This window comes from Elgaria multicarinata, chromosome 4, assembly GCF_023053635.1.
Source record: "Elgaria multicarinata webbii isolate HBS135686 ecotype San Diego chromosome 4, rElgMul1.1.pri, whole genome shotgun sequence".
Classification (NCBI taxonomy): Eukaryota; Metazoa; Chordata; class Lepidosauria; order Squamata; family Anguidae; genus Elgaria; species Elgaria multicarinata.
Window position 1 is genome coordinate 148,048,276 of NC_086174.1, and position 15,013 is coordinate 148,063,288.

The 15,013-nt window shown below is 40.8% G+C and overlaps 1 protein-coding gene across 5 annotated transcripts in view; it reads right to left on the minus strand.

Annotated features, from left to right (window-relative positions):
- The window catches only part of KIF16B (kinesin family member 16B), a 183,976-nt gene that overhangs the window by 85,462 nt on the left and 83,501 nt on the right, over nt 1-15,013 (minus strand). For all 5 annotated transcript variants that reach the window (XM_063125353.1, XM_063125354.1, XM_063125352.1 and 2 more), the window contains 4 exons: nt 13,493-13,612; nt 12,989-13,040; nt 11,877-12,014; nt 1,614-1,696 (listed from right to left, as the gene is read on the minus strand). In XM_063125353.1, the coding sequence (XP_062981423.1) occupies nt 1,614-1,696; nt 11,877-12,014; nt 12,989-13,040; nt 13,493-13,612 (393 nt within the window). The remainder of the gene's footprint in view (nt 1-1,613; nt 1,697-11,876; nt 12,015-12,988; nt 13,041-13,492; nt 13,613-15,013) is intronic.

The window sequence follows — 15,013 nt, forward strand, 5'->3', positions numbered from 1 at the left end:
TTCTCCAAAGGCCTGCTTGAACAAAAAAGTTTTAGCCTGCTTCCGAAAGCCCATCAAGGAGGGAGCCAGCCTAGCTTCCCCGGGGAAGAGAGTTCCAGAGCACCGGAGCAGCCACCGAGAAGGCCCTCTCCCATGTTCCCACCAAGCGTGCTTGTAAAGAAGGTGGGACTGAAAGAAGGGCCTCTCCAGAAGATCTCAAAGCACAGGCAGACTCATAAGGGAGAATACGTTCTTTCAAATAACCTGGACCCGAACCATATAGAGCTTTATAGCTCATAACCAGCACTTTGAATTGTGCCCGGAAACAGACTGGAAGCCAGTGGAGCTGTTTTAACAGGGGAGTTGTATGCTCCCTGTCAACAATCTGGCTGCAGCTCTTTGAACCAGCTGGAGTTTCCGAACACTCTTCAAAGGCAGCCCCACGTAGAGCGCGTTACAGTAATCCAATCGGGATGTAACTAAGGCATGTGTCACCGTGGCCAGGTCCGACATCTCTAGGAACGGGCGCAGCTGGCGCACTAGCTTTAACTGTGCAAATGAACTCCTGGCCACCGCTGAAACCTGGGCATCCAGGCTCAGGGCTGAATCCAGAAGTACACCCAAGCTGTGGACCTGCGTCTTCAGGGGGAGTGTAACCCCATCCAACACAAGCTGAATCCCTATTCCCTGATCTGCCTTTCGACTGACCAGGAACACCTCTGTCTTATCTGGATTAAGCTTCAATTTGTTCACCCTCATCCAATCCATTACTGCCAACAAACACCGGTTTAGAACAGAAACTGCTTCCTTGGAATTGGGTGGAAAGGAGTAGTAGAGTTGGGTGTCATCAACGTACTGGTGGCACCGCACCCCACAACTCCAGATAACCTCTCCCAATGGTTTCATGTATATGTTAAATAGCATGGGGGACAAAACAGAGCCCTGAGGGACTCCACAGGCCAATGGCCAAGGAGTCGAACAGGAATCCCCCAGTACCACCTTCTGGGTCCGTCCATCCAGGAAGGAATGGAGCCACTGTAAAACAGTGCCTCCAAGACCCATCCCAGCAAGGCGGCCCAGAAGGATACCATGGTCGATGGTATCGAACGCCGCTGAGAGGTCCAGCAGAACCAGCAGGGACACACTCCCCCTGTCCAGTTCCCGGCGAAGATCATCCACCAAGGCGAACAAAGCTGTTTCTGTCCCATAACCAGGCCTGAAGCCAGATTGAAATGGATCTAGATAATCCGTTTCATCCAGGAATCCCTGGAGTTGGGAGGCCACCACACGCTCCAATACCTTGCCCAAAAATGGGATGTTGGAGACTGGCCGGTAGTTATCCAATACAGTGGGGGCCAAGGAGGGCTTTTTCAGTGTGGGTCTTACCACTGCCTCCTTCAAACAGGCTGGGACCCTTCCTTGGCGAAGGGAGGCATTGACCACTCCGCTGTGGTTTATGCTGTAGTTTTAAACTTTTAAACATTTATATTGCATTTTATTATGTTGTATTTTATGGTTTTAACTGTTGTGATCTGCCTAGAGAGTTTCAGCTACTGGGCGGTATAGAAAAGTAATAAATAAATAAATACATAACACAAGTAATGTTGGCTTCCCAAGTAGTTAGTTAATCTCACCTTTCTTTTTTCCCGCAATTTAGCTGCTTCTTTGGGATGATTGAAACGAAACATATTTGTTCTCCCCAGTAATATAACAGCACCTGACAAGAAAAATGCATAGTATTATTCTCTCATTTCTCCAGACTTCACTTACCAACTAACATTAGTTAACATAACCACACTGAAAGTGCTCATTATTTGTCACTTCTGTCCAAAACACAATTAGCTTTACTTCCTCATGGAAAAACAAACACAGAAGTGAAGATCTGCCACTTTTAAATATACTACAGTTAACATTTTCCTTCGCGACTACTTTAAAATAAAAAATGGATAAAACATCTTGCCTGGATGTTTAAGAACAAATGAAAGCAACTAATTGGCATTACAAATTCTTCCACAATATTTTCCTTACATACTTCTACTGTTACTTTCTACTGTTAGTTTTTCCCTACCCTGTGCCTGCTTACCCTACCCTGTACCTGTTTGCATTCTCTTCCCCTCCTTATTGTTTTACTATGATTTTATTAGATTGTAAGCCTATGCGGCAGGGTCTTGCTATTTACTGTTTTACTCTGTACAGCACCATGTACATTGATGGTGCTATATAAATAAATAATAATAATAATAATAATAATAATAATAATAATAATAATACATCCTCTCAAGGCCGCTTGAAGTGATCCAAGACATGGTGGTTTATTTTTCTGAATAAGCCCTGATGGTTTAGTGTGTCATCAGTTAGCGGTTTTCCTCAACCATGATGGTTTAGCTAAAATAAACCACTCTGATAAGTAACGGTCTGCAGTGAAGTTTATTTAAAACAACATGGCTTACCATGCTGTCTGGCACACCACAGTTGCCCCATTCAGAAGACACCTTAAACCATGGCTTTAACCATGGTGGTTAAGCCAGAAAGCCAGGCTGTGTTCAGAAGACACCTTAAACCACGACTTTAACCACAGTGAATAATGCAAAAAGCCTTATTCACCATGGTTAAAGCTGTGGTTTAAGGTGTCTTCTGAACACGGTCTGGCTTTCTGGCTTAACCACCATGGTTTATGGTGTCTTCTGAATGGGTCCAATGGCTTAAAAAGTGGTTTAAGGATCGGCTACAGAATCACTTGGCAAGAGTTGTCAAAACCGCTGCTGCAGCTCTGCTCCAGTCGATATATCTCTGTTTCTGAGATCTGCTTAGCAACAGATTGCGCTCACTGCCTGCCTCCACCCCAACCCTTCTCTTGGCAGGGCGCTTGAGAAACTCTCCAGGTATCAAATACCTTCTAGGTTGTGTGGTAGCAGCCAGAAAGTTTTTCCCCCCATGAGGGGATACTGTGTATGAAGTTGTCCTGCTCCTGCAAACTTCCAAAGCCTTAGAACTGCCACCCCCTTTTTGGTGAAAAGCTGTTTTTCCTCATGTATCTTTGTAACCACGCAGTTTTTGTTGTGCATTGGGTGCCTCCCTACTAGGGAAAGCTCTGGATGAGACCTTTTTTTTGTATGTGGGGAGGGAGAAATCACAAAACTGCCAACTGCTTAACAGAAAAACAGCCTGGCCTGGTTTTATGCATCAAAGAGCAGCATGGCATGAACTCCCTAATCAGATGCTGAGAGAAAATTCTAGTTCTACACATGGCTGCACTTCAGAGCGCTGTGGCTGTATGAAGAGAGGCAGGAAAGAAAGCAGGCAAGGCTTTGAAAACCAGTCGTGAAGTGGCAGCGGTGGTAGGAGGAGGGCGCTGGAACAGGAAGGAATGCCTTGAGAATTGAGGAGTTGCTGGTTGGGTGGGACAGGGAGAGCAGAAAGTTGGCTAACACTTGACAACGAGCTGATAATGGTGAGGATCCCAGAGATAAGAGAAAGAAGAATCCACCGCTGGCGTGAGACAGGCGAATCGGAGAAATGCAGGTGAAGGACCAGCAGTGCAGGGGACAACAGGATTTGGTTTCCAACACAAAGGAAACTGGGATACCATCCCAGCCGAGAGGGAGGACTGTACAGGGAGGAGAGGAGAGGTTAGGGATAATAAGCTAAGCATAGTAGCTTATTTGTCTGATTGTATGGGGGTTAACAGTAACTTATTTTCAAAATAAGCTACTGTGAGTAGTTTATAAACCATCATGGCTTAGCAAGATGCAAACCCGTCCTGTGTTTCAGTTAGTACATTTTTTTAAATCTTTTCTGAAAGCTGATCATTATTTCCAACAAACTGAAACGCACAGACACATTTTGAGAGGAAAATGAATGGAGTGTGTGTGTGTGTGTGTGTGTGTGCAGTTAGACAGTGTTTCAGTGTTCTGTATTTGCTTCTATTGGCACTAACTTTTTAAACTTTTTTTGAAAATTCTTCAGAAATATATGAGATTTGGAGAATTGCAGTCTTTTAAAGATGCAATACTATATACACTTACCTAGCAGTACGTTTCACTGAACTCAGTATGTCTTACTTCTGAGTAAACATGCATAGGATTGTGTGGTCAAAGTAGCACATAATCTACCAGATCACTTTATTTTCTACATATTGGACTACAGAGAATCCCAAAAAGGCCAATAAAGTATGATTTCTCCCAGCATTATTAAGCCATGCTAATTTTTCCTCAGCAAGAATGCTTGTTCTATGTTTTAATAATTCTATATTAAACCATAATTCTATGTTTTAATAATTTAATAATTCTACCCTTAATTATGCTTTATTTATTATTTATTTATTATTTATTTATTATTTATTATTTTCTGCCAAGCTAGGATGGTAACAGACTAGACATTGTTCAGGAAGAAGCACCTATCTAATCTAGCACCTGTATGTTCTAACTGGTACCACAAAGACCTCTGGCAGTGGTCCCCATTAGGCCTTCTATTCAAGATTCCTTTAAACGGTGACACCAAGAATTAAATATGGGCACTGGCAATACATAAAGCATGTGAGGAATTTTTATATTCCTCCCTGAGAGAGGGGATGGTACTAGCCTCTTTAAAGGAAGTGATAATTACGTCAATCATGAAGAAACATATCATGGACCTGGAAGATCTAAACAACTATTGGCCAGCTGCCAAAATGCCCAACTACTATAGGCCGGCTGCCAAAGTGCCCATCCTGGACAAGTTGCCAGCCAAGTCCAGGCACTCTTGGATGAAACTAATTTGCTAGATCCATTTCAATTGGGCTTCAGTCCTGATTTTGGACAGAAAACATCTACGTTGCTCTGTGGAATTACCTTTGTCATGAGAAGAACAGGGGAAGGGCGACTCTCTTGAATTTAGAAATCAGAAGATATTGATACCATCAAACTTGAAAGCTGTCTGGGTTGGGTATTGGAGGTTCTCCCACTGGACTCAAGTATCCACTGGACTCAAGTATCCACTGGACTCAAGTATCACCAATTTGTGGAAGACACCCAGTTCTCTCTTTTCTTTTCGTGAAATTCAGGTAAGGAACTGCTTGGGTGTGATAATGTATTGGATGATGGCCAGTAAACAAACTCAGTCGAGATAAGGTGAAAGTTCGGTGAGAGGTTTGTCTGTCCATTTGAGAGATGTTCAACTTATTTTGGAGGGGGCTGTATCTCAATTAGAGAAGGTCTTCCACACAGAGGTTTACTAAGCACCTCTGTTAGGATCTTTTCAGCACTAAGTGAATATCTTTTTAAAAAACAAAACAAAAAACCCAAGCCTTTTAAATTATGCTTCAGTGTACTTTAGATCTTTGTGCTAATTGTTCCTTCTCCCACTAATTTTACATTGAGCCTATTCAGACAACGTGCTAAGTCGTGGTTAGGCCGCTAACCATTTTGCAGCAAATGGTTAGTGAGCGTGTTTAAACTATGGTTATATGGCCACCATGGTTAGGAATGGTTACACAACATTCTAAATCATGGTGACATGACACGTTAAGCCATAATGTTTAGCTGAAAATGCTTAACCACCATGACTAAACAGGATCACTGAATTTATTCTGCACTGCCTTGGTTTTATGCTGATTACTGTGTTGGTTTGATATAACATGGATTTTTTTTAGTTTGATTGTAGGGTTTATTTTGTTGATTTTAAAGTTTTCTGAACTGCCTTTTGGACTTGATTAATTGAGCAGTATGGAAATGTCATAAGATAATTAAATAGATGATCTAACACTGAACTATGATCACTCTCAAACACCAAGCATAGATGTTCTAAGAGACTAGGCAAGTTTCAGGAGATAATACGTTTCTCTAATTACCGATTAATCTATATATCTGGAGTTAGCGACAATGGCAATTAGCAATTAGATGAGCAAATAGCTAATTTCTGAGCATCCACTGTCAGGGAAGGGTAGTTTGAAAGGCATTCTTCTGATAACTGTACACTTACCTTGCCTTAAAAATTCTAAAGATATAGTGCCAAAGCCATCCACTTGGAAAGCAGAACATTATTTCAACTGACTAGATTATTGACATCAAATATTTCTGTCATAGCCCCTCAACTGCATTCAATTAGGAACATATTGTAAAAGAACAATTTCTAGAGTACTTTCATAATTAAAATGCAGAGTTAAACCACATTCCATCATTGGCAGACTCATGCTTACTTGAAAGCAACCGTTGAGACAGAAAACCTTGCCATTCCTTCATCCACAAAATGACATAAGGAACTCATTTGATGGGGGAAGACGAAGAAAAGCATTGGGGCAAAGAGGACACAAGTGTTTCCATTCAGAAGGGTGGGAAGAGTGTGGCGTAGGCATATGTGAGCCTAAGACTCAGTCCCTCACATACAAGGATCAGAAAGCCCTGTCTACATAGCCACTTACACACACATTGGATAGCGCCACACTGCTCTTTGTACCTAGGAAAACAAGCAGCACAGTACTCTGGCTGCAAAAGACAGAATGCGGCTATTTTGGTTTTCCTGTGGGATTTACTTTAAAAGGCTTACAAAAATTCAACAGTTATTCAATGGTTCCTTGCTTTTCATAATGGAGACCTGCTTTTTCATCCCCCAACACCAGTATTTATTTTTTTAAATCACTACATTTAAATTTCAGTGTGATCTACTAGTCATCATAACCACCCCATGAAGTAGATGTTTCCAAGTTTAGAGATGAGGAAACTCTCTGACAAAGCCAGATCTCCTGGTTGTCAAGTGAGTAGATAGGCAGTGGTCACAGTATGCATTCTGACCTTAACCAAAATACATGTGCAAAATCAATACCCTAGGTGCAAAAGGTTGCAATACAAGCTGTGTGGTCTGATACTCTCAGTCTCCATTCAAAGTTCTGAGGTTTTTCTCTTTCACAAACAAAGTGTGGCTAGTTTTTCCTAAACAAACCACTTCCACTATGATTGCCCAGAGGCAATCAAGTAAGCAACGTAATGTTTTATCAAGGACAAATGTTTCTAGATTGAGAAATCTGTAGGGGAAACATTCCAAAATTAGAAACAAGAATCAAGACAATTCTGGGGGATCATATGGCAGTTTAGGCATAGGATTTCTGCTTCTTTCATTTCAATTTTGTAAACCGCCCAGAGAGCTTTGGCTATTGGGCGGTATAGAAATGCAATAAATAAATAAATACTGTGTCAAAGTGTAGGCCAGTCCAGATCTTGAATTTGATCTGACTGCTCCAAACAAAAGCAGATGATTCCAAGTAAGTGAACTTCCTATGTTCTGCCTTAATTACTCTCGGAAAGGCTCAAACCGTTTTCTTGACTTGGCAAGATAAAGCAATGCTCTGGAGGTTCCAGTTACCAACTAGTCCCTCTTCTGTAAATATCATGAAATGTCATATGCTCTGGAAAGACTGCAATCTAAACAATTCATTAGGGGAAGTGCGGCTGATAAAAGGAGGCATTATTCATCTTTTTAAAGATGAAGAGTAAAAAACTCTTTGCAAGTGGGCTGGAGGAAGACTTCCTACATGATGTCAAACAAAGTCGATCTTGAATCCTCACAACCAATTAAGTTTTTTCAGTACAGAATCTTTCGTTAATATGATCAACCCACTTGTATTTCCAGAAATTATGGACACTTTATGCATAGCATTTTTTAGAGGAATGCTAAGCAACAACTATGATTTCAATGCAATATAGCTTAGAACATTCTTAAAAACCTTTCCAACTCAGGCCTCTTTTTTTTAATAGTTTGTCCAATTCACTATGGAAATTAAAATGTAATATAAGTTATAAGACGAATATACTTTGCAGACTGTGCCAAATCGCCCCGTGGAAATGCAGAATCTAGTGTTTTCTTTCCATTCAAAATTATGCTAACACTGCCTATTGCACTTTATCGCAGTCTAATCTTAAAGAAGATTTACTGTTCATAAAACTTTATGCTGCAAAGCTATTTCAATACTATCACTGTAATTTATGAGATGCGCCAGGTTGGCCTTCCTTTCAATTGGTATACTTTTTATGAAACTATAGTGAAGGGGTCCCAGCTGGTTAGAATTTTGCCAGCTAACAGTGTAAAACAGTTTCCTTTTTAACTCTTTCATATGCGCTTTTCTTTCCAAAACCTTTCTCTCCTTTTCATCCGTTGTGCCACCCTGAAAGTTAAATTTACTGTTTTCTTTTTAAAAGCTCAGAGAGTATTTTTCATACACTCACTCAAACTGTTTGGAAGCAATGGCAAAGAGCCTTTTAAAATGGCACATTTATATTCCAGCCTTATAAAGATATACACACATGCTTCCCCAAGTGCACAGGGAGTCTCAGACTTCAGAGTTACTTTGTCTCCGCAAGAATAAGACTTGGTTGTAGTAGTTACTTATACAAACAAGGACATTTTGGAGAGACATAACAGCTTGAGAGAAAAGACATTACCAATATAGATGTTAACTTCAAGAATGAATTTAACATGCACTTAAAAAAAATGTCAATAGCAGCCAAGGGGAAGGCTGAGCAGCCTCGGGACTGGGGTTGATTGGGTGGGGGAGAATTAAACTCTCTCTGTCAAGGTCTAGACACAAATAAACTCTCCAAAGCTGCTACTTGCATCAAGAGGGAAGCCTCTATTGGTTCCACTGGAGGTTTCCCTTGAAATGCAGGTAGCTTCAGGGACGAGATTTCATAGAATCAAAGAATAGCAGAGTTGGAAGGGGCCTACAAGGCCATCGAGTTCAACCCCTTGCTCAATGCAGGAATCCACCCTAAAGCATCCCTGACAGATGATTGTCCAGCTGCCTCTTAAAGGCCTCTAGTGTGGGAGAGCCCACAACCTCCCTAGGTAACTGATTCCATTGTCGTACTGCTCTAACAGTCAGGAAGTTTTTCCTGATGTCCAGCTGGAATCTGGCTTCCCTTGAGCCCGTTATTCCGTGTCCTGCACTCTGGGAGGATCGAGAAGAGATCCTGGCCCTCCTCTGTGTGACAACCTTTTAAGTATTTGAAGAGTGCTACCATGTCTCCCCTCAATCTTCTCTTCTCCAGGCTAAACATGCCCAGTTCTTTCAGTCTCTCTTCATAGGGCTTTGTTTCCAGACCCCTGATCATCCTGGTTGCCCTCCTCTGAACACACTCCAGCTTGTCTGCATCCTTCTTGAATTGTGGACCCTTTCTCTGTAGGGTCTTCCCCTTGGCTGCTGTTTACATAGCACAAACAATGCAGATTAATTGTATTCAGACAAGTAACGTCATTTCTAGTTTGGCCATGAGAATAAAAAGAAAAAGGTAAGCATTGCTAATTTTTGGCTTATGTGGCAAACACAGTGGCCTTTTGCAGAAATAAGGGTCAATTCAGACGTAACAGTTTGGCGCAACATGAAGAAGCTGTGTGCTCATGCGAAAATGTCTATGAATGACAGGGAGAGAGGAGCAGATATGCAGAGGCTTGTTCTACTTACTTCTGAGTAGGCTTACTGCTTATGCTTACTTCTGAGAAGACTGGCAGAGGGTTGGTGTTTGGGAAACTTTTTGAAAATGCTGCTGAGTGATTCTTTCCTGATTACTTCTGATGCGCACGCTTACTTCAGAGTAAACATGCTTCCTATCATAAATTGGTAACAATAGCATTTTGGGGGGGATCATCACTTTTGTCCACCAGCTTTGGAAGTATCAGCCTTTGAGAGGGTGGTGAAATATTGCGGTCCCCAGCCCCATCCTGACCAAAGCCAAAACTCATGTCCAAAGCCTGATCAACACCAAGGTAGCCTGCACCCATTATGAGTTTCCCAGAAACCATTACCAACCAGGAAGTGATGTCGACTGTGCTCCTTTTCCTCTGAAATAAATGAAATGTACTTGCTCTGACTTCATTTCTCTTTTGCTCTGATCTGGCTCTAAATCTATGCATTCTGCTCCTAAATCTATGTTATACCATTGAAACTCTTCCCATTGCACGTATCATAGAATCATAGAATAGTAGAGTTGGAAGGGGACTATAAGGCCATCAAGTCCAACCCCCCGCTCAGTGAAGGGATCCACGTAGGCCTCCCAAAGCCCACCTAGCCATTTCCCTTGTGCCCTTTCCTGGTGCCCACTGCTGGGTGGTGATGTATTAATCAATATTTTTCCTTCTGTAATTATATATGGTAAAATAAAACTTCTGTACTTCAATTGTCAACATCCTTCAGTTAATTTTCCCACATCTGTCAAAGTTTCATGTACAATTTACTGTGTGCATAATACCTCTGCAAAAGATCCCAACACTTCCAGGTTTGTTGGGTGCCTGAGTACATATGTGAGTGTGCACTCAGCAACAGTTGATAATGCTAAAAACACAGTAAGGTCAAAATCTTGCATACAGTTATGCTGAATTAAAAGACACTCATAAATATGGACACATTGGCCTAGTTCAGACATCATGCTAAACCATGCTGCTTAACCCCAAAATGGTTAACGGAGTGCATTGACCTCATTCTATTAACAATTTTGTGGTTAAGCAGCATGGTTTAGCGTGTTGTCTGAACCAGGCCAGTACGTTTGGTCAAAGAAGTGGTAGTTATTTGCAAGGCGTATATCCCACACCTTTCCTGTAGAGTCTTAAATTATTAACACATCCAAATGAATGCTAATTTAAAATGAACGGAAATAGTTAACAAAAAGGAGCTAATCAGAAATACCTGAAGCAGGTATTTTAAGGTCTTGTTATTGTATACTGCAAAAATAAGCACTATTTCACAAACAGTGCTAAAGCATGCATATTAAAAGCTAGCATTAAGACATTTCAGTTTGCAAACTGTGATGTGGTGCACATATAGTTCCATCTGTCTATGTTTATGTTGATGGTGTAGGTCAACCCCAACTCGGTTTTCCTCTAAAACACGGGACCTCAAATTTAAGCTCATGAAGTCCTGGAGAAAAACCATTTTTGAGCCTACCTAAATTAATAAATACAAAATAAAATCTGGTTGATTGGTTAACAGGACACATTCTTATCCCAGGCCTGTAGACAGCCTTAAAAGAAAAGGAAAGAAAAATAGAACAGGTTAATAACAACCTGGAGTGTGGTTTCAGAAGCTGGAGGGAAACGCATTAAAAATAGATTAGTGTCCTGCTAGGTGTCAGCACCCCTTCCCCGACTCTTCTTGAATCTTAAAAACTGGGTTGGTGGGGAATTTCATAAAAGGTCTCGCATTTCCCAGAGAAACTGCTTGTGCATACTACATAAAGCTTCATAAAAACAACATCTAGCAAGCTTCCGTCTCATCCCCTCATCATAATGTTCAAAATTTACAAGTGAGGCTTTGTACTGAAAAAAGGATGGCAAAGGAAAAGTGAAATGTAATTCCTTCACCTTTAACAGAATAGTGAAAATGAAATTTAATGTCTGAGTTCCATTGTAGTGACAGCTTTGGAACAAGTATCCAGTCCAATTAAATGGCCTTGCCCAGCCTCAATCCAGGCCACCAGCCATTGTTCCCTCCTACTGTTAGGCCCCTCTTCTTCAGGACATCTAGGATACACCATTAACTACTCCTCATGCTCCTCCTAGGTTGGCCTTGACCCAAAAGTGTGTGGATGGGATATCTTTTTAAACCAAGGATTTATTTACTTTTTGGAATGGCCCACTGGTCACACCTGAATTGCCTGGAGATCACAGGCCAATTTGGCCACTTCTGATATAACTATACACACACACACATACACACACACACACACACACACACACACACACACACAATAAATGCAAGACATACTACTCATTATTGCATTATCTGTGTAGTTGAAGTAAAATAAAATACACACAGAGGAGAGAAAGAACAGAATGGGGAAGTTATGTCTCTCAATACAACACAATACAATACAATGCTTTTTCCTGTGTATTTGTAAATGGGTGTGGGGAAGAAATACATAATTCTTGTCAAATACCTTGGTTGAGTTGTGTGGCCTCTGTGATCTGAATTCCATTTACAGAGCATTGTGCTCCACTGAGTGGTATTAAATTAACTGTTCCATTGAAATGTTCAAAGATGCAATGTTCACTTTCCAAATCAAGGCCACGGAGGACTACAAGACACACAAAAAAATTTCTTTTTAGTAACCAATAAGATTCTCATCTCAATCACTCCAAAATGGTCTCCTACACTTCATAACATTTTGCACTGTTTTTGCACTGTTTCCTGACTGTTAGAGCAGTACGACAATGGAATCAGTTACCTAGGGCTCTCCCACACTAGAGGCATTCAAGAGGCAGATGGACAACCATCTATCAGGGATGCTTTAGAGTGGATTCCTGCATTGAGCAGGGGGTTGGACTCAATGGCCTTGTAGGCCCCTTCCAACTCTGCTATTCTAGGATTCTCTGTGTAAATATGGGTATCTGCAATAATCCCAAATTGTATTGCCTAAGCAATAATACATGCATGAATTATAGAAAAATTACATGAACTTCACAACCTCTTCTGTAATCTTGTGCCTTATGCATTCTCCTGAGAAATAATTGCTTTAAAGTTATTCTAGGACCAATGCAGCCATAACTATCATTAAGGGATTGGAAGTGGTCACACATAGCTTAAACCCTGGTTTTGAATTTTAGTAAGGAACAAGCCCTGGTTACTATTAATCATAGTTAAGGTAAGTGTAGACATTATGATTAAGCATGGTTAAGGGAAGCAGAGAAACCTCAAAACAGAGAAGGGATGAGAGGACAGAGTATGCAATGTCATGGCCTCCCACAGTATCTTAACGATCATCAAAAGAATTGCAGTGTTACATCCACACAATCAGATGTTAAAACCTGCAGGTTACTTAAGACAACTGGAGCTATTTGATCTGCAAGCATTCTGCAGTGGGCCTTCTAAATGCCTGAGGCACACTGTGCTTTGCATCATGACCCTGTGTCACTGGAGGGGGATTGAATTTATAAACCTGGGATTAACAAGAGCAGATAATAGAAGCAGCATGAGGAATATCCCTCAGTTTTTGGAAGAGCTCCCAGTCAGCTTCTTAAGGTGACTTAATTGCTTTCCCATTCTTCTTACCAATATCCTGTTCTGTTGCAGCATCTTCTCTGCCCACATGAGTTTGACCCTCCTACAGAGGAAAAGTGAAAGATTTATTAGTGTTCAAAATGCTACAACTGTAGTATTTGTTACGATAAGACAACAGTTAAATGAAACGGGTTTTTAAAAAGATAATTATTTAAACAATTTATCAAAGATTATTGTACATGATTATTGTTACTCCCCTTTAGTTCTATACTTATTAGACAAAAGTTTCCAAGCAACATCAACTCATGCCTACAGCAAACTGAATGAAAAACCAATATGCTCAACAAGAATGCCATTCATTTATCATTGACCCTTGGGACAGATATAGGCAGTATCTGACTGATAACTCTAATTTGTTTAATATAAAAGTATCTAACAGTTGATGTTACATTACTGCAGAGAAGTAATGAATGCTTTGCTTAGTCAGACAGCAAATTAACACTACAATTAAAATTGTCCATTTAGGAATTGGAAGGCAGATAAATATTGAATTACCTTCAAGTGATACAAGATGATACCTGTACTCAGAAGATCATCATCAATGCCTATTAGGTGAGGCAGTTCAGAATCTAAAACAACACCAATTCCTTCTTTCCTAAGCGCTAAAGTTTGCTCCTGTAAAAAGAAACAGGACAAAACTCACAGGATTTATTTCTGTGTGTGAACCTAATAATTACTTTTTCAAGAGACAAATTTGTTAATAATGGAAAAATGAAGGGGGGAAAGTTTCTAATTTTCATCAACAGAAAATGAGAACTACTGTAAAGGAACACACTGATAATCCATCCAGTACAAAACCTTATGATTGATTCTAGCTATTCCTTTATTCAAAAAGAAACAATTCCAGCAATTCCTAAGTAAACAAATGAAATAACTGGGTTTTGACATTTAGATATTTAGGAACAAGGAGAATGATCTATTCTACCATAGTAAATGATGCACCCATCTTTCTCCAATAATTCTTTAACTGACCTATGGCAATGAATTGCATAGGCTGGGTGTCAAATAAAATGGGGAGTATTGCATTCTAGTAGTTAATACCTGCTGCCTATATATTTCAATGACAAAAAACAAATACTACAACTACAGCCTCAAGAGCTGCAAAAACAACAACAGCAGCAGCAGTAACAACAACTTTTCTTACTGAAAACCAGTTAAGAAAATGGTTTGTCATTTTTTTAAAAAGTGGGAAGGGTAACAAAGGTCTCCAAACGCAGCTTGGTGCCTGTGAATACCGTATTCCCTACCCCTTGATTAGTGTCTTACAGGTAGCAACCAGCAGCTTAAGTTGTGACCAAAAACATACTAGTAACCAGTGTGTATGAAAGAAAATCAGAGTTGTAGGCTCTGTAAAATGGGCCCCAGAAATAACTATGGCAGCCACATTTTGTTCCAGTTGAAATTTCTAAACACTTCTCAATGGTAGGGACACATAGGCCCTTTCTACACCTAAGGGTTAGCATCCCTCCCTGCTCCCGGGATCTCCTGTATGGCATTTGGATGCACAGGAACGATCCAGAGACGATCCTGGAGAAAAAGGCAGGTGTAGAAATGGCCATAGTCACATAGGATGGAATATTGCAGTATGGTCTAAGCCATGGCCCAAATATGACTGAGTTAGAGAGAGAAATTAGCTGAGCACATATGAATGTTGTTACAAGACACTTAAGAATGGTTACTGTCATAACTAGCATTTTATATTTAAACAAATTCTAGAGATTTCAAGTGACAAGAAGTAGATACAATACAAAAAATAACAAATGTTAGCAGTATAACTGAACATAGCAGGGCCATTGCTAGACGAGGAGTTAGCCCGGTGTGAGGCCCAGCCTCCCTCCTGTGCATCCAGATAACGCACAGGGGATCCCGGGATCAGGCCGGGTTAAGTCCTCGCTTGAACTGGGATAAGCGGATCCGCTTATGGCCTGGCTTTTCCGCAGCCCCGGCCTGAGGCCAGGGCTGCGGAAGGTCTAGCAGGGTCCGTGGCTTTTCCCGGCTGCTCGCTTACTCGCAAGT